At 46.1% G+C, this 23,503-nt stretch overlaps 1 protein-coding gene across 1 annotated transcript in view; it reads left to right on the forward strand.

The window, feature by feature from the left end:
• Nucleotides 1–8,235: 8,235 nt before the first annotated feature.
• Nucleotides 8,236–23,503, forward strand: part of ADAD1 (adenosine deaminase domain containing 1) — a 64,441-nt gene continuing 49,173 nt past the window's right edge. The window contains exons 1-5 of the mRNA XM_053255902.1: nucleotides 8,236–8,484; nucleotides 8,805–9,019; nucleotides 19,855–20,046; nucleotides 20,925–21,092; nucleotides 22,487–22,570. Coding sequence (XP_053111877.1) covers nucleotides 8,815–9,019; nucleotides 19,855–20,046; nucleotides 20,925–21,092; nucleotides 22,487–22,570 — 649 coding nt within the window. The 5' untranslated portion in view covers nucleotides 8,236–8,484; nucleotides 8,805–8,814. The remainder of the gene's footprint in view (nucleotides 8,485–8,804; nucleotides 9,020–19,854; nucleotides 20,047–20,924; nucleotides 21,093–22,486; nucleotides 22,571–23,503) is intronic.

A 23,503-nucleotide genomic window follows, 5' to 3' on the forward strand; every position in this document is an offset into this window, starting at 1 on the left:
AAAATGAGAGACACCACTTTTCGGCACAACAGCAATGGACAGTGAGCCCATCCTTCTGGTCCTACAATGGGAGCGGCAATGCAGGGGTAGCGATATTGTTTAAAGACAGACCTGATCTCAAAATCGAGAGGGTATTGGAATTTGATCAGGGCAGACTAATGTACATAGATTTTACTGTCAGGGGTGACCCAAGCTTGGCAACCACTCTAAGACTTGACCGAGCCTTTAGACTCTGCGCCATATATGCCCCGGTACAGTCACACCTTAGGAAGGCTCTTTGGGCTAAACTAAAAGATATATGTGACACGAAGCGCCAACTCCTGATCGCGGGGGATTTTAATAACAGAGTCCAACTGAACAACAGGAAAGCCTTTTCGGGAGGCCTCCCAGTCTCCCCCTCAAGTCCCTCTCTAACGAATGAGGAAAAAGCTCTCCAACGTTTTCTGAGTAAGACTGGGTTTAGATGATAAGGCCTTGGCAGTATATAATGATTTGGATTTTTTCCCAATCCGTCATAAAGAGAACTTTAAATCGCAGTATAGACATACATTTAAAACCGGAGTCAAATTTACATATTACCACCCGAGATCAGCTAGCCGGTTAGATAGACTCTGGGCTCCCCCTTCTTTTGAAGTCTACAGGTGTACACTAGTACTTACCCCATGGTCAGACCATGCGGCTGTGGGATTTATTTGTAATCTCTCTGAGGTAATTCCACATGGTAAGCCCTTGTGGCGATTACACCCAAAAAAGCTAAGTGATGAATATCTCAAAGGTGTCCTTTTATCAGAACTGAGGTGACAGATCCCTCGGCTATTAGAGACAGAAGATTATCTTTTGGGAGCCTGGGAGACAATTAAAAAGAGAGTGGGCTGCTGTACTAGGGCAGTGACCAGCCGGACATATAAGATAGGGGTCAAAAATTATCAGAAAGCAATCACCCAACATCTGAGGATTGTTGATAAGATGAACAGGGGAGAAGCCTTCAACGTGGAATCATGCCGCCGCTACAAAGAGACAATCAGGACATTTCAAAATTAGCTGCAGCACAGGCGTTTAGAAAATAAGCGGTATCGCTTCAAAGGGTCTGTAGTTGAAAAAGGGGAGTGGGCAAAGGACAAGATACATTCATCTAGTTTGACATTCCAAGGCCTGCGATCAGATGGAAGTAGCCCACTAATGGCTGACCCCCACATCAGAGGTCAGAGCAGTTATCTCAGCGGGAAAGAACACATTGGTAGCCCACTAATGGCTGACCCCCATGTCAGAGATCAGAGCAGTTATCTCAGCGGGAAAGAACACATCGGCCCCGGGGCCTGATGGTCTGACATGGCCTTTCTATAAGATTTACGCAGACCAGCTACTACCAGTTTTAGTAAAATTGTTTAATTTTGTCCTAGACAATGGGCGTTTAAATAGGTCCTTTGGGGATGGCCTCTTAATTTTTCCCTCCAAGAAAGGTGAGACCACTTTATCACAAAACTGGAGACCGATAACCCTCACAAATATCGATTACAGAATCTTTGCCAAAATCCTAAATAATAGATTGGTGAAAGTGGCCCCTAAATTGGTCCACAGCTTGCAGACAAGCGCCATCTCAGGAAGAAAGATGACAGACTCATTGTGTCTGCTGAGAGAACTTTTTTACTCTACACAGAATGAAAGTTGGAAAGGTCACCTCCTCTTATTGGATCAAGTTAAGGCCTTTGACAAAGTGAACCACAATTATCTGTGGACATTGTTGAAAGCTAAAGGTATACCTGTTAGAGGTTGCTGATTTTTACCCACAATAGGTAAAACAGCAGAGCACTAAGGAATGAGCACACACTCCAGTTACAGAGTAGGTAGCAGAGGATGGTTTGGATATTGCAGCTATTTAAAGAAAACACATGGAGATCCTTGTATGACTAAACACTAAATATTTATTGGTTAAATACACTTAGATAGGAAAGACCTATCTCTAATCTAAAGGACTACATAGTGGATAGGTAAGGAGAGAGAGAGATGTTTCCATCTGCTCTCTAGGAGGAAAGGAAGGATTGTGACTCAGCACAGGAAGTGCTGCAGAGTCAGTTCAGCGGTCATAGAGTAGGGACAGATAGGGAGACCCTGACTCACTGTCTCTACTCCCAATGCCCCTAGTGGTCATTAGGACAGTTGGTGCAAAAGGTCGATGCACTGGAAATTCATCTCCAACAATACCACCCCTATTCGTTACTTGGATACAGCTGCTCTATACGAATGCAAAGGTGACACCACAGATTAATGGATGGCGGGGCGACCCGATCACTTTGCATTCGGGTGTCCGCCAAGGATGCCCACTGAGTCCATTACTTTATGTTTTTGCCCTGGATCCGATCCTGATCAGGATTCAGAGAGAACCCCATCTGCAAGGACTCTCAGTCTCTATCCCTCCGCCTTGCGAGACCTTCCCGGGAGGGAGGAGGAGGGAGAGTGATGGGATAGCTGAACCACCTGTCCACTCAGAACTGCATTCTGAGTTTAGGGTTAAATTTGTAGCTCATGCCGATGATGTTACATTACTGTTATCGAATGAAAATGAAATCTCTGTAATACTAGACCTCTTCTGTGAATATGGCAAGATCTCGGGCTCAGAATTAAATGCTGACAAAAGTGTATTTGTTAAAATGGACCCCGGACGCCAGCAACTCTCGTGCCTACCCATCTCTGAATGTAAAAGCGAAGGGGCCCCAGAGTCCAAACTGAAGTGGGTAGATACAGTAAACATTTTGGGGATTGAATATGGGATTAAGGAAAAAGCCCGGGGAGAAAATTGGACAGATTGGGAAGAAAAAGTAATGCTTAAAATCACCATGTGGAAAAAATGGAGCCTTGCCATGTACCAGAAAGCGGTTTACATCCGGACTTACCTGATACCCCCGGTACATAACCTGGCGGTAGTCTATCCTCCCCCGCTCGATCTCCTTCAGAGAGTTGAAAGCCAGATCTTCTGTCTAGTATGGCACACAGCGTCCTTCCCTTTGGCCCGTGCGGTAGCATTTAAGGAGGTTGAGCGGGGAGGCCTAGCCCTACCTGCCCTGCAACCCTATTTTATAACTGAATTCATGTCCTACAATTTTGGAAACTGGATTTTCGTGAATGTCCATAATAGGTCCAACCTCCTGCAAAAAACCTGGGTCTTGCTTTTCACTCTGCGTTGGTGAAAGTCAGCATGTGGCATAGCATGGTGTGGGAAAGGATCTTTCAATGGTAATATCACACAAGTATTAAAAAGAGAACACCCTGACTACTTGAGAGATTTGTTATTCCTACTTTAAAAATGGAAAGTTGAACCGGATCTATTTAAAGGATCCTTCTCAGTTAAGCAGCTAAGGAAAACAATTTATGGAGAGATTCTAGAAGTGTGTTTCTTAAAACCTGATTTAGAACGTAAACGCTACAAACACCGCACTTCACAGTACTTGTTGCAACCCGATCACCCTATCGCTCTCTTTAAGGAGAAAAAAGTCCCTTTCCATTTATGGGAAACAAGGTGGCGCTTATACCATCAAGTACTACCACTTAATGCGGCTAAGCCATGGCTCCCAGAGGACCAGCAAGAGTGCCCTAAAATCACCTGCAAACAAAAAGCGAATGAGCTAGGTAAAACATTCAGGGAAACCCACTCACATTTCTTAAAAGAGTGTGTGGTAGCCAAAAGAGTGTGGCAGGGAGTAAGCAAGCTGTTAGAGTGGCCTGATTTGGAAAAACAGACTTGGGAAGAACTAACCTCGGGTTTGAGTGATAGAACCTCCTTTCAAGGTCCCAGAAAGAAACCTTCAAGTGCCCTCATACTAGGGAATTGGAACGTTCCCCTTCTTGTAATCAGGTTAGTAAACCTGTATGTCATTTATGCAATGTTCCTGCATAGGAATAGGGAGGGAAGACGCGACCAAGAGGTTCACGCAGATGAGACAGTAAATTTCTTCTGGAAAAGTTTGTATGGTTATGTGCAAAAAGACAAGAGTATCTCTTCTAAACAGCAATGGGACAAATTGTGGAAATGGACGTTGGACGTAAACACACACCCCCACCCTGATTACCTGATGTGCCTTGTAATTGCCCATCCCCGAGTTACAGTACTACCTGCATATACTTCATAACCTTGTGGGTTTCCAAATCCTTGTGTGTAAATCTTTTTAGATATATCATGTACAAACAACCACTTTGTATATAATTGTGCTTTGACAACGTACTGTATGCTTTGGTAGTTTGTTGGTTCAATTAAAAAAAATCTTGTCCTATTAAAAAAAAAATCTTGTCCTATCTTGGAGATGCCAGAGAGGGAACTTGGAACCTTCTGCAGGCAAGCATGCAGGTGCTCATCATCCTAGAGCGGCCCTATCCCCTAAGGGGAATATCTTATATGTAGTCTCCCATTCATATGCAACCAGGGCAGACCCTATACCACCTTTCCTAAATATTTCCTAAAACATTTTTAATAATAATAACCTTTCCAACCATTGGGTCTATAGCAGGGTTTCTTAACCTTGGGCCCCCAGATGTTGATGGACTACAACTCCCATCATCCCCAGCCACAATGGCCATGGCTGTGGATGATGGTAGTCCATCAACATCTGGGGGCCCAAGGTTAAGAAACCCTGGTCTACAACAAGGGTGTACAACTCAAATGCCCTGGTGGGCCAGAGCCTGGGGTTAATTTTCAGTGCATTATTGCATTAAAATTAACAATACAGTATTAATGAAAGCAATTATTAGTTACTTGTGGATCTTTCAAGAAAAGGGACCCACAGTTTTAACCAAGGACAGTGACAAGAGAATTGGCCCTTTCCCTGCTCAGTCAGTGGGGCACTTGGAGTGCATGCCAACCCCAAACAAAGGCTGTAATCCTAGGCATGCTTACTTGGTATACTACCAGGTATACTAGTACTAAGCATTACTGAGGGACATATTTTCAAGTAAACATGAATAGGATAGCGGTGTTAGGTAGTTTCAGGAGAGGATGGCCCCCTCAGAGTAGAGGGAACTGACCAAAAGGGAAGCCCTCTGCCTTTCTATGGTGTCAGAGCAGAGGCGTAAGTAGGGAAAATGGTGCCCGGGGCAAGCACTGAAATTGCGCCCCCCTCGCTGCGCCCTCCCCCGCCACCGCCCCCCCCCAGCATACATCTGACTGACACACATGTGTTTTTTCCTCACAACAACCCAGTGAAGTTGGCTTGTATCTCAAACAACAGAATTTTTATGATGCAATGATGATACACACCACATTATACTTAGGGTTTTCCTCACAAGCAACAACCCTGTGGAGTTGGCCTGTATCTCAAACAACAGAATTATGATGCAATGATGAAACACACTACATTATACTTAGGTTTTTCCTCACAAGCAACAACCCTGTATGATGTAATGATGATACACACCACATTATACTTAGGTTTTTCCTCACAAGCAAGAGACAATCTCCAAAGGTCCTGGCATATAACCCCCTCCCCCATTTTTCTTGCCAAACTTTGTGTCTTTAGCAGGATACCACAGGCACTTGTTAAAGCTAACACTGCAGGTTTTTCTGAGATGGAGCTGTTATAGGAGCACTTCAGCGTAAACTGAGATCACAGGCAAGCTTTCACGGTGCAAAAACGAGCATGCCAGCAAGCAAAACTCATGGTAAAACTCTCTTGAAACACCTTGTAACAATGCACAGGCAGCTATGTTACACTGCTTGAGTCAACTCACACTGTTGTACTACCCAGGCTGTGGGAATTGACTCTCAGTTCCATATACATGCATGCATTTAAGATTGAGTGCCAATGAATCTTTATGATTGTTTTTCTTTCTTTTGGGGCGGAGAGAGGAGCGTATAATGCAAACATTAACACCTGTTAGGCATCTGAGAACCATAGTTGGGCAGCTAAATAAAAGCCCGATTCTTTAATATGTTTTTTTTTCCCCACATGTGGCTTCTGTAGTTTTTGCAACTCATTCAATTTCTCACCCTGACACTTGGTCTGCTGCTTCCACCCGCCCGCCGCCGAATCCTTTCTTCCGTGCGGGTGTCCGTGTGTGTCCTCGTCGTCCTGCCTGCGCCTGCTGCAGTGCAGCCCCAGCCCCAGCAACCATGCTTTCCTCCGCGACGGCGACCGCACCACCACGTGCAGGCGAACAGAGGAGGATGGACGCACCGCACACATGCGCAGCGCGACACGGCACACCGGCCGAGTCGCACATGCGTGCGTCACTGACTAGAGACCCTCTGGCTGGCAAGCCACTAGAGGGCCTCTTTCTGGCTGTTCCAGACTAAGAGAGCGACGGAGCGAGCGAGCCTCAGCCAAGGGCAGGCGCAGTGAGCAGCATGAAAGGAGCCCGCTGCCAAGCTAGGCCACTGACTGGCCGCAAGCAAAGCAATGGGGGGGGCGCGGGCGGGCAGGCGCAGTGAGCAGCATGAAAGGCGCCCGCCGCGGCACCCGCCGCCACCAAGCCAGGCCACTGACTGGCCGCCAGCAAAGCAATGTGGGGGCACGGGTGGTGTGGAAGGGACCGCTCGTGGGGGAGGGGGCACCGACGCGCTCCCTTGACTGCTGCAGCACTGCTGCACTGAGCAGGAGAAATTTGTATTAAGATTTTTTTTTAAAAAAAGTTTGGTCATGGCAGCGCCCCCCATGTGACCCGAAAAGATGGCGCCCGGGGCACATGCCCCCCTGCCCCCCCTATAGTTACGCCTCTGTATCAGAGGCGTAACTAGGGGAGAGGGGGCTCTGTTTGCCCCTCTCCCTGGCGGCCCCTTGGAGTGAGGGAGATAATGAAGAAAATAGGGAGGGGTGGAGCTGGGGGCCACAGGTTCTTTGAACCCATCCGCCCCTGTGTGGTGCTCTCTGCCTCTGCCCGCCAGCTGTTGCTGCTACCGTCCCAGCCCACTCCATCCGTCGCTTCTGCTGCACAAGCAGCAGTACCTGGCTCATTAATTGGTTGGTCCGTCGCTACCACATGCATCATCTGGTCTCAAGTAGCCAGCTGCATTGAGCTGTTGCAGTGGGACAAGTCAATGAGCCAGGTCTCACAAACAGCAAGACCCAGTTTGGGAAGCTCAGTGGGGAGAGCGGGCTAAGCCCGCTTTCCCCGCAGACGATCAGGGCAGGAGCCCTGGGCGGCCGGATTGACCGCCCACATGATTGCCGGCTCCTTGACGGAGGCGGCGGGGCCTGGGGAGTTCAGGTGCCACGTGGCCCCCAGAAGCTCCAGTATGCCCTGTATGAGCGCGCAGGGCATACTGGGGAGACCCCCGAGCCGGGAGGCTGCTTTTCAGCCTCCCGCTGGGGGTCTACTTGTGAGTAACCATGGCACGGAGGCATGGCGTGGCTACTCACAATTTTTTTTAAAAGGGTTTGTGGAGTGCTCGCTCTGCAAACCTGGTTTAAGGGGTGGGCTACTTGAGCGGGTTACTCACTCAAGAACCACCAGGCTCTCAGCCAAGCCCGGTGGTTCTCACGATTGTAGAAAATCAGGCTAGCAGAGACCCTGCAAGCTGAATCCAACCCCAGGCCTTATGCACAGGTTAGCTTACAAATGTAGGTAGGCCCCAACATACATTTTATTTAAAGGAATATAAAAAACAAAGTGACTTGGGAAGTACTGATAGAGGATAGAATAACAAACTTGGATGGTGTTAATGCTGAACTATAGGCAGCTGCTACAGGCACGAAAGCTCCTCCGATACGAAATATTTCAGCTTTTCGTTCGTGCTCCCCCTGGATACATGCAAAGCAAACCGAGGCACATGCAGTCAAAAGTCAGTCCTAGTGCCAAATTCAATAGCGCTTACTCCTCAAGCAAGCGTGGTTAGGATTGCCACTGCAATCTTGTGCACAGTGCAAACGTACTACTTGGCAGCAAGCCCTGTGGGTTTTGAGGACGCCCGGACAAGCCCACAACCCTCGCGTTGAAGATGAGTTTAAACAGAACTTGTATTTCTTTTGATTAAGGTCCGAATGGAAAGGGAAACTCTTCCATTGAACAGCTCGGGGCCTCGTGTGTTTGGCGCACAGTAGGAGAGCAGCCAGCCAGTGAGTGCTTGCCGCCACTCACAGGCATTGGCTGGCGCTAGTTTGGCGTTCCTGCTCCTGGCACGCTGACACCCCCCCTTCGTCATCCCTTCCTTCAGACCAGGTGTAGCGACGTTCTTTCCTACCCCTCAACGAACCCCTCCCTGTGCATCTGAGCATGCTCAAAAGCATATGGAGCAAATGAATATGGTCAAATGACGCTCTTTTTCGAAGAGTACAGGGGGCCGGAGGGGGGTGCTAGTCACGTGACCCGCCGCGAAGCTCGGGTTCTCTCTCCCGTCCCGCGTGGGATTCTGGGTGCATGAAATATTAAAATAGCGAGCGACGACGTTGCAGCAGGTGCTGCTCGCGTGCGCGGAGCTGTTACGAAGCGACGGTAGCGAGTTGGGTTCCGTTAGAGGGGTCGTTGGCTACAAGCAGGCCAGTGCTTCGTGTGCCTCCCAGGGTAGGTGTCTTCTCTCTCTTGGCTGGCTTAGTGGGTTGAACTGTTTGGAGGGTCTGGGAGAGTCTCCAGCCTGGTGCGAAGCCTCGCCGGTTCTGTCTTCGTAAGCTTACCCGGCGAGCGCGCGTGTGAACGAATAGAGAGGCAATCAAGCCACCTTGCCCGGACCCTTTTAATTAGAAAGGCTTGCGGGAGCTCACTCAGATGAGTCGCGTTGCACTCCACCATTGTGTTGGGGATATTCAGGGCTCTTTATTCGTGCTGTAAAAGGAAGAGTTGCTAATGCTTCATCCACTTGATGGTCGTGCTGATTTTGTGTGTAGGTGGGGAAAGATGGCGAGCGACTGGCCTCAGACTTCCAGGGTGCCCAGTTTTGCCCAAATGTTAAAGAAGAACTTGCCCGCACAGCCGCCACCTCCGGCTTCTGTTCAGCCTTCGGCTCACTTATTGCTCCAGCCAGAAGATGCAAAATTGATGCCTTCCTCTATAGAGACGTCTAGTCTAACAGGCCTTGCTTCAAAGGTCACTCCTATCACAGGTATTGGTTTTTCAAGTCGGGTGATTTTTTCTGTTCAATTTTAAGTGAAGGCTTTTCAAAGTGTGTTTGGGGCACAGTAGGAGAGCAGCCAGCCAGTTTTTAGTTCGTATAATTCTTAGTTTTTAGCTTTACGATTTTAACTTGGAATTTTAAAAGCTAATTTTGATTGTGGTTTTAGCTTGGATTTTTTAATTTTCTTAATTTTATTAGTCTGATTTTATATTGTGACTGCTTTACAAATGTTGTGAGCTGCCCCGAGCAGTAATTAATGTACTGGAGGGGCGGGGTATGAATATTTTAAATAAATAATTAAATAAACAAAGTGAAGGCTGTGTCCCTGATAATAGTGGAAGGACTAATTGTTGTATGGTAGTAGCTCTTGGGAATGGCTCACATTATTATTGAATAGAATTTCATTCTCCTTTCCCTCTTGCTTCTTTTGAAATGGTTCTAACGGGGTGAGTGTGTTTAGTTTGCTCTGCCCTGCTAGTCTGCCTTGAACTACATTAATGCCGTGTGGGTATTTATCATATTGCAATTTCAGGCACTCAATGTCTACATTAACTTATATTTTTGTGTAGCCACTAGAGTCTCTGTGCAAATTTGAGGGACTCATACATGAAAAACTCATCTTTGCTTTGAGTAATGGCATTTCCTTAAAAGTCTTGGGTTTAAAAGAAGGTACCTATATGACAATTTTCAGACTATACAAGCTCTATTACATGTTTGGGGTGGTATACAAATATATTAAATTTAAAAAATGGATGTATTTTTGCTTGACTATAAGCCCCTATTCTTAAACAGATATTGATAGGAATGTGAACTCATATACAAGGGTCAAAGTGGTCTCTGACGTAAAAGTACTATGCTTGATGTTTGAGATTACCAGTCTAATCAGTATTTCAGTTTAACATTTGTTTCCCTACAACTTTTCCGCAGTTGTCTGAGTTCATCCTATATCCTGGGTTGTATTCCAAATTATGCCTCAGGAGACAGGAAGTAGAATTCAAAACCTTTGCCCAGTGTCCGGCAGTTAGGTAGGAGGCGCCAGGAAAAGCCCAGTACCTTTCCTGTCTTGCCTCAGGTTGCATCATTTTTGAGAGAGCTCTGCTATCTAATACATTCAGGCTGGTTTGCTGCTTACTTTTTTCTCCCCCTGCCTTCCTCCCTTGTTCTCCTTGGTGGGCAACGCTGGGAGGAGAGTTTTTGCTGATTGGTTTTTCCCTATCTCAGCGAAACAGTTTTCTTTACAATCAATAAGTCCTTTTGACTCCGCTTGTTTTTTCAGTTTGCTTTACTTTTGGTGTTGCCCCCTGCCTGCTCCTATGGAGCCTGCTTATACAGGGGTCCTCTTGGGAGACTCCCTATCTGCGGAAACCCCCCTCCCCACCGAAAAAGGAATCCGGCAACCCAAAGCTCCAAGATCTCCACCCGCGCTGTGGCAAACGTTCACACCTGTCTTCCTCGGCTGATTCCGGCGGCATTTCCCTTGCCCTTCTCCTCCTTACAGCCTCTAGTAAGCCAGACATAGCTCCCACTCTGGTGGAGGTGGTGTTTTTTTACCCAAAGAGGGCAGCCTAGAAGGCCAATTATCTCAAAGGAAAGGGCTTGAAACCCTCTGAATGCTGATGCAGTTGCAAGAAAAGCAAAACGCCATAGAAAAAAGAACAAAACTTTGGTGGCGTGCTGGAGCGAACGCCTCCCCCAACAGGCTGTTTGCCGTCAATGGCTTCTGCGACTTTTACTGCCCGCCCTTCTTAAAGGGCTCCAGGGATTGATATTCACGGCGGTTTGGACGGGCGATCTGTGTACACCCGCGATCACACGGACTGGCAGACCACAGTGGGAGGGGGAACCTGGTTCTCCGGTCATTCCCCCTGCATCCCAGCTAGCTGCTCCTAATACTGCCAGCCCAGTCGCGCCTACAGAGGGGAGATTACCAGAGCGACTCCCAGCTCCTGCAGCGTCTGTGAGTATAATTTCTCTTGCTGAGGATCAACAGGGCATGCAGCTTTCCCCTGCTTTTCAGTTGTGGCTTAAAGATTGTATTTTGCTCTGAGTTTAATGTACTGCCCACTGTTAATCAAAAGGGCAGTGCTTTAGCTGAATGGGAGGGGTTGTTCCTCCAAATTAGAGGGGACTTCTTCCAAGGCTACCTAGGCATAGGCTTCCAAAAGACCTGCCTCTCCTACTCCTCCTTCCTCTTCTGGCTTTCCTCAAGAGGACCCTAACCTTCCTCTACCCAAATAACAGGCACCCCTCCTCCTCCACCTAGGTCCTTTTCTCTTGTACTCACTCCTTGGGTACCAACCTACCTCTACAACATCTCCAGCCTCCACCTTCTCACTCTATGGACTACTCTTCCTCATCTGATACGGAGGAAGGCGAACTATCACAGGAAAAGGCCTCCTCCCAACAGGCTAGTTCCTTCAGACTTTGCATCCATCCATTCATTCCTCCATTCATTCATTTTCTATCTCACTCTTCCAAAAAAGGGCCCAGAGCGGTTTACACAGAGAAATAGCAAATAAATAAGATGGATCTGGAGAGGAGAGCTGGTCTTGTGGAGGCAAGAATGAATTGTTCCCTTTGCTAATCAGAGTCTGCCCTGATTTGCATTTGAATAGAAGACTACTTCATTTATTTATACAAGGGGCTTATATATTCAGACTTGATGTCTTATTGGCTAAGACATGGAGGACTATCAATGACATCTCTCCAGAGTCCATTTCCAGGCTTACATAATACGGTCCCATTCCATAATTAAAAACAAACAAACAAACCTGTATACGTTACATGTTGATGTTATAGCCAAACTAGTGTCTTCCATTGCAGATGCCCCAGTGGCATGATTGGTTTCAGATACCTCCATGAAAGGGGACGATCAACTGAAGATTCCAGAAGGTAAGAAATTGACATTCCTTTACACAAGACACATGAGAGCGCTGCATTGGTTGTAAAGGCAGCCACGGACATCCCCATCCTCACATGAGCCTCGGTGTTGGGGCTAGGAGCTGATACAGTTTGTCTCACCAAGAACAAACAACGTAGGCAAGGTATTATAAGATACGAAGGCAGCAGCCTTCGTCGTTGCCTCTAGCTGGGAATGTATCTTGCACACATCTAGCTCTGTGGCAGCAGGGGTAGCTACGAGGCCCTGCCTCAGGTTACAAAGATGGAAAGTAGACCACTAATCCAAACGCTGGAATATTTTCCATTCTCTGGGGCCAGACTCTTCGGAGATTCCCCAGACCCTGTATTGGTTGAGTCTTGGGACAAAAGGAAAATAAAAAGAAACAAAACAAAAACAAACATTGCTGGTAGCCAGACAGTAGTACAACCGTCCAGGCAACTGTTTTCATCAAGTAATTTTTTTTCCCTCCAGAGTCCTCCAAAGGTACTCAGTCAACTCCCCTGAGAACTTTGACCATTCAGTAACAACTCCAGGGCGAAAGCAGGGCCAGCAAAAACTACACTTCAGAGGAAACAGGCCCAGGGACAACCTTTCAGATCAAGATTCCTACACGGAAGGAAACAATGCCTCCTTCCTGCTGGAGCCTGGCTTCCGCCTTCTTGCAACATCATAGAGCCGCTCGACATCAGACACCTGGGTCCCAGAGTAATAGCCCATGGTCTCTATACTTGTACCTCTTCACCCTGGAATCTGACGGAAAGGCCGCAGAGGTATCTAGCGATATAGCATCTGTTCCAGATTCAGGCCATCGAACCATCCCTACTCTGACACTTCCTTAGGGGATTGACTCCATCCTACTCCTAGTACTAGAGAAGGACAGCTCATGGAGGGCGGTCTAGACCTCAAGAGGCTGAACCTTCGCATACAAAAAGATCCCTCTGGATAGAATCCTTCCACACAATCGAGGAAGCGGTTCGTAAACAGGAGTTGTTTTTTTAGGCTTCCATAAACCTTTTGGTGGCATACCTCCACATTCCCATCCACCCACCCCCACAGATACTCTGTTTTCTTCTCCCACGGCCAGCATTACCAGTACAAGCCATGCCATTCTCTGTGTCCTCCACTATGAGGGTCTCCACCAAGTTTTTGGTAGTCATAATAGACAAAATGCAGGTGGAAACAGTTAGTTAGATTTATATGTCACCCTACACCCATAGTACTCAGGGCGGCTTACAAGCAATATTTCACTCTTACATGCCTTACGAAAGACCAACAGATCATGGAGAGCTCTGATATTATCCGGGAGACCGTCCATGGAGTCGGGGCCACCACTGAGAAGACTCTGGCTCTCGTTGATTACAATTTAATATCCCTAGGGCCCGGGATCACCAAGGCATTACTTGTGGCTGATCTCAGGACCCGGCGAGGGACATATCGAACCATGCGGTCTTGAAGGTATGGAGGGCCCATACCGTGTAGGGCTTTAAATGTTAAGGTTAATACCTTAAACTTAACCCGGAACTCAATCGGCAACCAGTGCAACTGAGCAAGCAAAGGTGTCACATGTGCTCGCCAAGGCGCCTTAGTAATGACCCTGGCCGCTGCTTTCTGCACCAGTTGCAATCTCAGAGTTAAGCGCTGTGGCAGCCCCACATAGAGCAAGTTGCAATAATCTAACCTGAAAGTGACCGTCGCATGGATCACAGTGTCCAAGTCCGGAGGGGACAGATGGGCCAGCCGCTGTATTTGGCGTAACTGAAAGAAGGCCTTTCGAGCGACCTCCATATTCAAAGAGGCATCAAGAATCACGCCCAGGCTCTTCACAGTAGGCTGAGGTATCAAACAAGCACTATCAAGGGTTGGTAATTTAAAACTCCCCCGCCCCAACCTCTTTGGGCCCAGCCACAGAACTTCAGTCTTATCCAGATTAAGCCGTTGACAACTTTGTCTCAGCCAGTCTGCGAACGCCTCCAAACATCTGGTCAGCTGGGTTATGGTGTCCTCAGCCCTGCCATCCATCAGCAGAAAAACCTGGGTGTCATCTGCATATTGGTGGCACCCTAGCCCAAAACTCCTCACCAGCTTTGCTAGTGGCCGCATATAAATATTGAACAGCAAGGGCAAGAGAATAGCCCCCTGGGGGACACCACATGCTAGTACCTGACGTGAAAACCTCTCATCGCCCATTGCCACCCTATATTCCCGGTCCTGTAGGAAGGAACACAGCCACAACAAGGCCATGCCTTGAATCCCAGCATCAGCTACATGGTGGACCAGGATATCATGGTACACAGTGTCGAATACTGCTGTGAGATCCAACAGCAACAGCAGTGCCGACCCTCCCCTATCAAGCTGGTGATGGAGATAATCAGCCAGGGCAACAAGGACCATTTCTACCCCACGCCCAGGCCGAAACCGAGACGGGAAGGGATCGAGAATCGCCGCAGCCTCCAAAAAGGCAAATTCGCTACTTCACGTCCTTCTGCATTTGGATGATCTCCGAATCCGATCGGTGTCCCTCCCCCAAACCTGCAGTTCACACACTACACTTTCTGAGCCCTACAGCTTCATGATCAATGACCAGAAAAGCCTCTTAGCCCCCCCCCCCCACACACACACTTGTACATGCGGGAGCCATCTTCGACACCCAACTGGAAACTTCCTCACTAACCACAGAACGCCGGAACAAGACAGCAACATTAATCCTCTTATCATCCAGAAACTCATCATTTTCCTCTGCTGATGAAGTGTGACAGTCTCTAAACTGGCAGGTCTCTCCTGCGATATGGCGAGGCCTACTCCTCTCACCACTGGATGGGATAGTTATAACTATGGACGCAAGTCTAGCGGATGGGGAACACACTTCATCCATCAACAGACCCAGGGAGTGGGGTCACCCCACCAGATTTCACGGAGCTCAATCTATTGGAACGGAGAGCCATATGTCTGGCTCTCAGAGAATTCAGCCACCCTTTACTGAACCAACATGTGCTAATCGCACAGACTACGTAGCAGCATAAACTCACAAGATGAATCAGGGAGGCACCAGGTCTCACAGCAGGGTGAGGGAATCCAAACCACTATCCTCTTGGGCAGAAATCCACCTAGCTTCGCTCGCAGCAGAATGCCCTAGTGGGGCGACCTACCAATGGCGGATTGACTAAATTCCCGTTCCACATACCCAGCAAAATGGTCACGGCACTCAGAAGGCTTCCATCAGGTCATGACAAAGTCAGGCCCCCCAGTAGTGGACCTTTTTTGCGTCAACAACCTACCACTATCAGAACCATTTTTCCGTCACCAATTCCACTCACCACTAGTGGATGTGACCAACCTGCTCACTTCCCCCCTGGTTTCCCAGGCTACTGTGGGTTTTACTAGCAGAGTAATGCAAAACTTACCTTGTGGGGGTGGAGGGGGGGGAGAAAAGGGGGGGAAAGCAAACCTAATCCTCATTGCTCCACATTGACCAAGAAGACCGTGATTTGAGGATCTGGTTTTCCTTTCCCTCCAGGAAACTGTGGCCTCTACCTCTCTGCCCAGAACTACTCTCGCAGGGCCCGACGCTCCATCCTGAACTGACCTGGCACCAACTATACACGTGGAGGGTGAGTGCACCTTGCTGAATCAGGCAGGATACAAAAGGAAGGTACAACCCACCATTTTGGCATCGAGAAGACCCTCCACGATCAGGATCTATCAAGCCAGGTGGGTTGCCTTTTTCCAGATGAACTCAAAGAAAACTCTTCCTCTATCTCCTCAAGGGTACCCAAGGTCCCATCATTCCCCCAAGGAAGCATAGGAATGGGTCTTCACCCCAACCCTTTCTGCAGACTAGGCTCCCATTGGCATCCATCCTACAGTTGACAATCTTGGGCCTCACTCCCTTCACTCACTCCTCAGATGGTTCCTAAAAGGGGCAACCAATCTCACTCCTCTGCCTGTTCATATACTTCCACCCTGGGAATTCAACAGGTCCTAAATGCCCACATGCGCCAACCCTCCGAACTCCTCAGTAAGGCTTCCCTAAGGATTCAGTTGCACAAAGTATTGTTCTGGATAGCCAGCTCCTTGGCACGCAGGGTCTCCGACCTGGGCACCCTCTCAGCATGCAAGGAACCTTGCTCCTTCACTGATGAGGCCGTTATCTTACAACTGGATCCCACCTTCATTCCTAAGCGTAACTCCACAGGTCAAAAGAGGTTGTGTTACCATCGATTTGCCTGGAGCCGAAACATCTAAAAGGAAAATGATAGGGCACACACTAGACGTTCTCGGGGCACTTCGAAATTATCTGAAACTTCCAAGCCCCAGTGCAATTCGGCTGCTCTCTCTCTTTGTCTTTCTTCTCTCTAAAAAAAAATCCCTAGGACAAAGTCTCCCTAGGTGACCCTGGCCTAAGGGATCAGAGCTACGGTCCACCTGTCATACGAAACACACAACCTCCCAATTCCAGGGGAAATCACGGCTCATTCAACCTGCAGTGCCAGTACTTCAGCAGCTCTTTCGACCAATGCTCCATCTACATCATCGTTAGACAGCCTTCGGGCATCTATCTCTCCATTGGTTAAACACTAAAGGGTATCATCATTCCCTTCTGCTCAAGTGGCCATGGCCCACATGGTACTACAGCAAGTAGTCTGATAGTCCACTTTTGCACAGGAACATAGGAAGCTGCCATATAGTGAGTCAGACCATTGGTCTATCTAGCTCAGTATTGTCTTCACAGACTGGCAGCAGCTTCTCCAAGCTTGCAGGCAGGAATCTCTCAGCCCTATCTTGGAGAAGCCAGGGAGGGAACTTGGAGCCTAGATGCTCTTCCCAGAGCGGCTCCATCTCCTGAGGGGAATATCTTACAGTGCTCACACTTCTAGTCTCCCTTTCAAATGCAACCAGGGTAGACCCTGCTTAGCTAAGGGGACAAGTTATGCTTGCTACCACAAGACCAGCTCTCCTCTTTTCCTGCCCTGTCCTTTTATACGACTTGGGTATGTCCCAGGATATAGGATGAACTTGGACAACTGCAGAAAAAGAAACATTGGTCTTACCTGTGAAGGGTTCTTTTTCATAGTGTCTGAATTCATCCGCCCCGCCCGCAGACTTCACTGCCATAAGGATGGGGGTACAGTAGTGGGAGGCAGTTTGCCTACTGTTTACTGTTTTGTCTTGTCTTTGCCTGCATCCTTCCTCATTCATTTGATTTCTCCTTTTAACCAGATCTTCTCTCTCTATCTACTTAGCACTGTAGAAGTTTTTCATTTTATAGCTCTACAAAGACCTGGCTCGACAGTCCGGAACTGGGGTTTTCCTGGTGCCTCCTACCTAACTACCGGACATTTGGCAAAGGTTTTGAATTCTGCTTCCTGTCTCCTGAGGCATGATTTGGAATACAACCCAGGATATAGGATTAACTCAGACACTGCGGGGAAAAAACCCTTCACAGGTAAAACCAGTGTTTCTATCCGGGTTGTATTAATGTATACCCTTGTGCTACAGTGAAAACTGTATGACTACTGAGACAGGAATCTAATATCCACAGTCATTTAACATTTTGTGAATTTTGTTTTTAAAATATGAAAATGATTACAAGATTAATACTGGGGCATAAATTGCCATGAGTTGTTTGTCTTTTGAGTTCATCTATGTAATCCCCAAACATATTCTGTACTTTGGTTTGAACTGGTACACATAAAGCAGTGTTTTGTGCTTGTCGAGTTGGGCAGAAGCGAGCCATTCATACTTGGATTTTCTGTTCTCATTAAACGTTGTTTGGATTATAAGCCTCTAACTTTTTTGTAGTCTTGTTTTTCTAAATGTCCTTTGTTCTTTCGTGTTTGTGTGTGCCCTTTTATTTTCCACTTTCCTGGCACAATGTTCTTCTTAGCAGCTTTTGAGAGACAATGGATGTCCCTTAACATGTCTTTAACATTTTCATTCCTGAATTTTACCATGTTTAATAAAAATGATATAAATAGCCTTTTCTCTTTTCTTATCCTAAACCCAGTTTAGAGTATAAGTTATAACAGAGTCACTACCAAAAGCAAAACTAATTTTTAGCCTTAAGGAAAGTAAGCTTATGAGATATAGGGTCACCCAGCCTCTCTGTGTGTGTGTGTGTGTGTGTGTGTGTGTGTGTGTGATGGACATGTGAACATTTTGAGGCCCAGGTAGGAACTGATTTGAACCAAATTTAGTATAGATGAGGTGTTCCTGTGTGTCCTTTCAACAGTCTAGTTTGTGATGTCATCTACTCCAGTTCAAGATGGTGGATGCCTGAACATTTGAGATGTAAGTGGGCTAATTTGTGAAGATTGTCAAACCCCTGCTAACTTGGCAAAGAGGCACCTATTTAGCAGGGGGAGAGTAACTCGCCCTATCCACCCCCAGCACAGTACTTCCAGTGACTGTTGCTGGTGTCTATCTTACGTTTCTTTTTAGATTGTGAGCCCTTTGGGGGACAGGGAGCCATCTTATTTATTTGTTATTTCTCTGTGTAAACGGCCCTGAGCCATTTTTGGAAGGGTGGTATAGAAATCGAATGAATGAATGAATGAATTAAGATTATAGTGAAAGGAAAGTAGGCAGGTTATTTCTTACTAGACATTCTTGTGTTTATTGAAATTCTTGGGGGTGTTATTGACTATACTACAAAACATTCTCAGTCTCCAACATAGAGTTGGATTTTCAAGCAGCTGTATTCAAATCCCCACTGGTATGTTTCCCAGACTATGGGAAACACCTATATTGGGCTGCAGTAATATAGGAAGATGCTAAAAGGCATAATCTCATACTGCGCGGGACGGGAGATGGCAATTGTAAACTCCTACTGTATTCTACCAAAGAAAACCACATGGCTCTGTGGTCTCCAGGAGTTGACACCAATTCGATGGCGCAACTTTACTTTATAACATTTATTGGGCTCTTTTCAGTTGAACAGTTGACAAAGATTGTCTTTGTTGCCTTTTTGTTGTTTATCTTGCTGAACTTGCAGCCCTGTCTTTAAAAAGCAACAGCCCTGCAAAAGGGAGGTCCTTTTAAAAAGATCAAATCTGTAATGAGGCAAAGGGTAAGAAGTGTCATGCTGTAATACTTCTGAAGATTTCCGGGAGCAAAAGAAATTAGTTTGGGTTGAAGTATAATGACACCTACATAATTGTCTTTCCAGCCTCCTGAGGTTACCTCCCTGAAAAGCCATTCCTGGGCGCTTTCCAGACAAGCTGCTCATCAGCAGCAAAATGCCTCCATTGGGGCAAGTTGCATTTGGATCGTAAATAGCAGGGGGAGTAGTCTTGCAGCAATTTACAATCTGAAAAAAACAGCAACTTTTTCACGCCGAATATACGACGTCCTTGCTCTATATCACAGCGATTAAATTCTCAACAAGGCATGGAAATGTGTATGGCACCCTGCTGTCCACGTAGGGACTGCGGTGTCATGGCACAGGTAGTGTGGAAGCCCACTTTCGAGATTCATCCTGACCCCGTTGTAGGGTCTAGTCTGGAAAGCACTCTGGAAACTGGAAGCTCTTAAATGGCATGAGATATGGCGGGGTTGGAGGAACTTCCAGAAACTGTATGGAGATACTTTTTGCAAGCTGAGTTCTTCTAGAAGTATACTATACTGCTTTAGTTCCACATGCTATACTTGTGCCATTCCTGAGGGTCCCCTCTGATTTTCAGGAGCAGGTTTGTGGGGGCAGGGGATGCTGCTCTGAGAAGGAGGCAGGAAATAACACTTGCATAAGTGCTATGTTCTACTCACAGCACTACTTGGGATACAACCTATATTAAATAACCAAAATTGAGGTTAGCTGACAGGAGCTATTTTTGCTTCACTCCTAGGTTTTTATTCAGGAAAATGCTATGACTCATTCTAGGCTTTTATTCTTTTGAGTGCTTACATTTACTTTCAATTAATACAGGTATAGGGCAGGTTTGTGACTACCAGTATTCCAAAACAGTTGCTGTTCCAATCACTTCACTTCCTCCAAAGAAGATTCCAAAAGAATTTATCATAAAATATAAACGAGCAGAGATAAACCCAGTGTCAGCGTTGTATCAATTTGCACAGATGCAGCGTGTACAGCTTGAATTAAAGGAAACTGTGGCAACAGGTAAGTGCTTCTATTTTAAAGCAAAAATACTTTGTAAGAAAATTGTACTATTCTAGCACTGAGGCATTGCAAATACTAGCTGGCATCCTAACAAAGCATAGCTGCTTCAAGCCTCTGTGGTCACGCAGTAGGAGCCCTCACGCAACTCCTGCAGTCCACCAGTACATGAGCTGTTGTGGAACAGTGTATGTGCTAAAGGACTCCGGGAGCTGCACAAGGGTTCCCACTACATACCCGCAGAGGCTTGAATTACCTGCTCTTCGTTAGTCAGTTTGTCAGCCCCTGTCTTTAAAGGTTGCTGTGGTGAATGTCATACATCTAGTATTACTTTAATTCTTCTGCTCTGCATTATTGACAAGCTAATTAAAATACTCTCACAAGACATACCCTTCCTTGCTTGCTTTTTCAATATTTTACAACCTTTTCCTATATTACCGCCTTGGTTCCATGCCTGGGTTGACAGTTATATTCTCCAAAATACAAAATGCAAGCCTTAATGCTAAGAATTGTGGGTAAAAGCTTTTCCACCCCCAAAAAATTTGTGGAACAAGGTTCTAGGCACTTCAGTGACCTTTTCAAATGACTGGTTGGAACACAGCCTAAACTTGAAACAATAGACTTAGATTACAAATTAAAACAGTCTTTGAAGTAATTCTTGAGGCTCAGTGCATATGTTGTGGGAGCTAAGGATGGGAAACGGGTTTGGGAAACTAGCAGTGCTATCTAAGCATCTATGGAAGGATTGATTCTCCATAGATCTTGAATTATAGATATTCTTTGTGGTAATAACAATATTCTTGTAAACTATTCATATTGTTAAACTAGTACATGGATATGCATTTAGGTAAAGCTAACTTTTCCTTTGTTTTTTATTGAAGGTAATCTCTTGGGAGCTTACTTTGCTTTCTGTGCTGTGGTGGATGGTATTCAGTATAAGACTGGATTGGGACAAAACAAGAAAGAATCAAAATCAAATGCAGCAAAACTTGCCCTTGATGAACTGTTGCAGTTGGAGGAGACGGAACCAAAAGCTCTAGAAAACCCAGGTTGGAATTGTTGCCATCATGCTTGTTTGTCTATTAAGATGGTTTTCTACTGTCAAATTCTGAGGCTAAAATATTTTCTATGAATTTGCATATAAACGTGAGTTTATATAGGTACCCTAGATCTGGATATGCTGAAGAGGAGAGGAGGTATGTGATTTTTAAGAACAGCCCTGCTGGATAAGGCCCAAGGCCTGTTTAGTCCATAATCCTGTTTAACACAGTGGCCCACCAGATGCCTCTGAGAAGTCCACAGGCAAGAGATGAAGGCATGCCATCTCATTTGCTGTTGCTTCCCAGCATCCTGCTTCTGAGCTTGGAGGTAGTCCATAACCATCAAGACTAGGAACTAGCGTGGTCTAGGTCTGTGTAAGTGGGGATGCAGGGTCCTTACTACTTGCCTCTGGGGTAGGTTCTGAGTTCTTAGGGAGTCCTGAGCACTCTAAACATGTGTTTGGATCTGTGGTACAAATAGGTGAATTCATACCCTGCTAGCTTTCCCTTTTTGAGAAGTTATCTATGGGGATAACTCCTTACAGTCACTGCTTGTTCTGACCTTGGGTAGCATCACCCCATGTTTGCTTGTGCTAAGTAGCCAAGTTGGAGAGTTTGCCCCATGTGCAGAATTCACGATCCCACAAGCTCAGATATCCAAGATGGAGGCTGTGAGCCACATGATCCAAATCACGTAGAGGGGGTGCTGATCTCAGCCTCAAAATAAGCTGTTCTGGCAACAGCAGGGCTTGTTCTTCTGTATGTTTTAACAGTTTTATCTTTTCCATCAGTTTACTTAGAACAGACTTCAAGGGAACTGGCCTGTAATTTCCCTCCCTGCCCACCCGGATCCCTTTTTGAAAATGACTACTATCCTGCAGTTACTTGCCAGTTCTTTTACAGATCCTGATTGTAGGGATAAGCTACATATTTTTGTTGGATCAGCAATTTCACATTTGAGTTGTTTAAGAACTCTTGAGTGGATGCCATCTGTCCTTGACAACGTGTTCATTTTTAACTTTTCAAGACAGTTTAGAACATAAACTTTCGCTATCGCCTTTTCCAGTGGCACTACTATATTCTAGTAATTGCTCTTATGCCTTGATTGTATCTGAATACTTCTCAATGTTTAAACAGCACTGGTGTTCCTCATAATTATAAGCCCAATATGATCTTGCTGAGTTAGAGCACACACACCCCAGCCATCTATCTATCAAACTGTTTGCTGCATAAGGTGCTTTCAGCGTGTTTCGGGCATCCCAGAAGTTCAAATTTTCTTTCATAAAAAGGATGTAGGAAAATTTGTGGGAGAAAAGCCACAGGTCTAAATGCTTGCAAAGTATATGATGCTTTCAGTAACACTATTTGGCATTAGCCAGTTTTATAATTTATTATGTTTACAGGTCCTCCCAGGAACTTTGCAGAAGCCACAGCTGTAACAGAATCTCAAACAGCTGAAACTGGTTATCTTTCGAAGATTCCATATGGTAGGAAAGTTCTATCTTGAGCAAACACTTGACTACATTTTCTGGTTCTGTTGACTTCATTTGCCTTCTTAGAGGATTCAAAGACAAATTTCTTTCTAGCTAAAGAACCGCCCTGAGCCATTTAACCGCCCTGAGCCATTTTGGAAGGGCGGTATATAAATCAAATAAATAAATAATTAATAAATTTTAAAGTGTTTTATAAAGATTTAAGTTCCTAATCCATTTGATCCCATAGTATCCAGTCAGATAACAGTACACATAAATAAAATAAGACAAAGCTAAGTATAAATTTTGAATATTCACAAGGACAGCTCTGCTGGATCAGGCCCCAGGTCTATCTAGTCCAGCATCCTGTTTCACACAGTGTCCCACCAGATGCCTCTGAGAAGCCCACAAGCAAGAGGTGAGGGCATTCCCTCTCTCCTGCTGTTGAGAAGCATCCTGCCTCTGAGGCTGGAGGTGGCCTTTAGCCATCAGACTAGTAGCTATTGATAGACCTGTCCTCCATGAATTTTTCTAAACCCCTTTTAAAGACAATGGCCATCACTGCATGCTGTGGCAGAGAATTCCAGATTAGTTATGCATCATTTGAAAAAGTACTTTTTGTTGCTGAATTTCCTGGCCTTCAGTTTCATGTGATTGAACCCTGGTTCTAGTGTTGTGAGAGAGGGAGAAAAATTATCTGTTCACTCTCTCTTCTCCAAATATAGTTTTATACACCTCTATCATGTCACCCCATAGCAGCCTCTTTTCCAAACTAAGAGGCCCCAGATGCTGTAGCCTTGTTGTATAAGGAAGGTGCTCCAGGCCACTGATCATCTTGGTTGCCTTCTTCTGTACCTTTTCCAGTTCTACAATGTCTTTAAGGTACAGAGACCAGAACTGTATGCAATACTTCCAAATGTGGCTGCACCATAGATTTGTGTAAGAGCA

This window comes from Hemicordylus capensis, chromosome 5 (genome assembly GCF_027244095.1).
Source record: "Hemicordylus capensis ecotype Gifberg chromosome 5, rHemCap1.1.pri, whole genome shotgun sequence".
NCBI lineage: Eukaryota > Metazoa > Chordata > Lepidosauria > Squamata > Cordylidae > Hemicordylus > Hemicordylus capensis.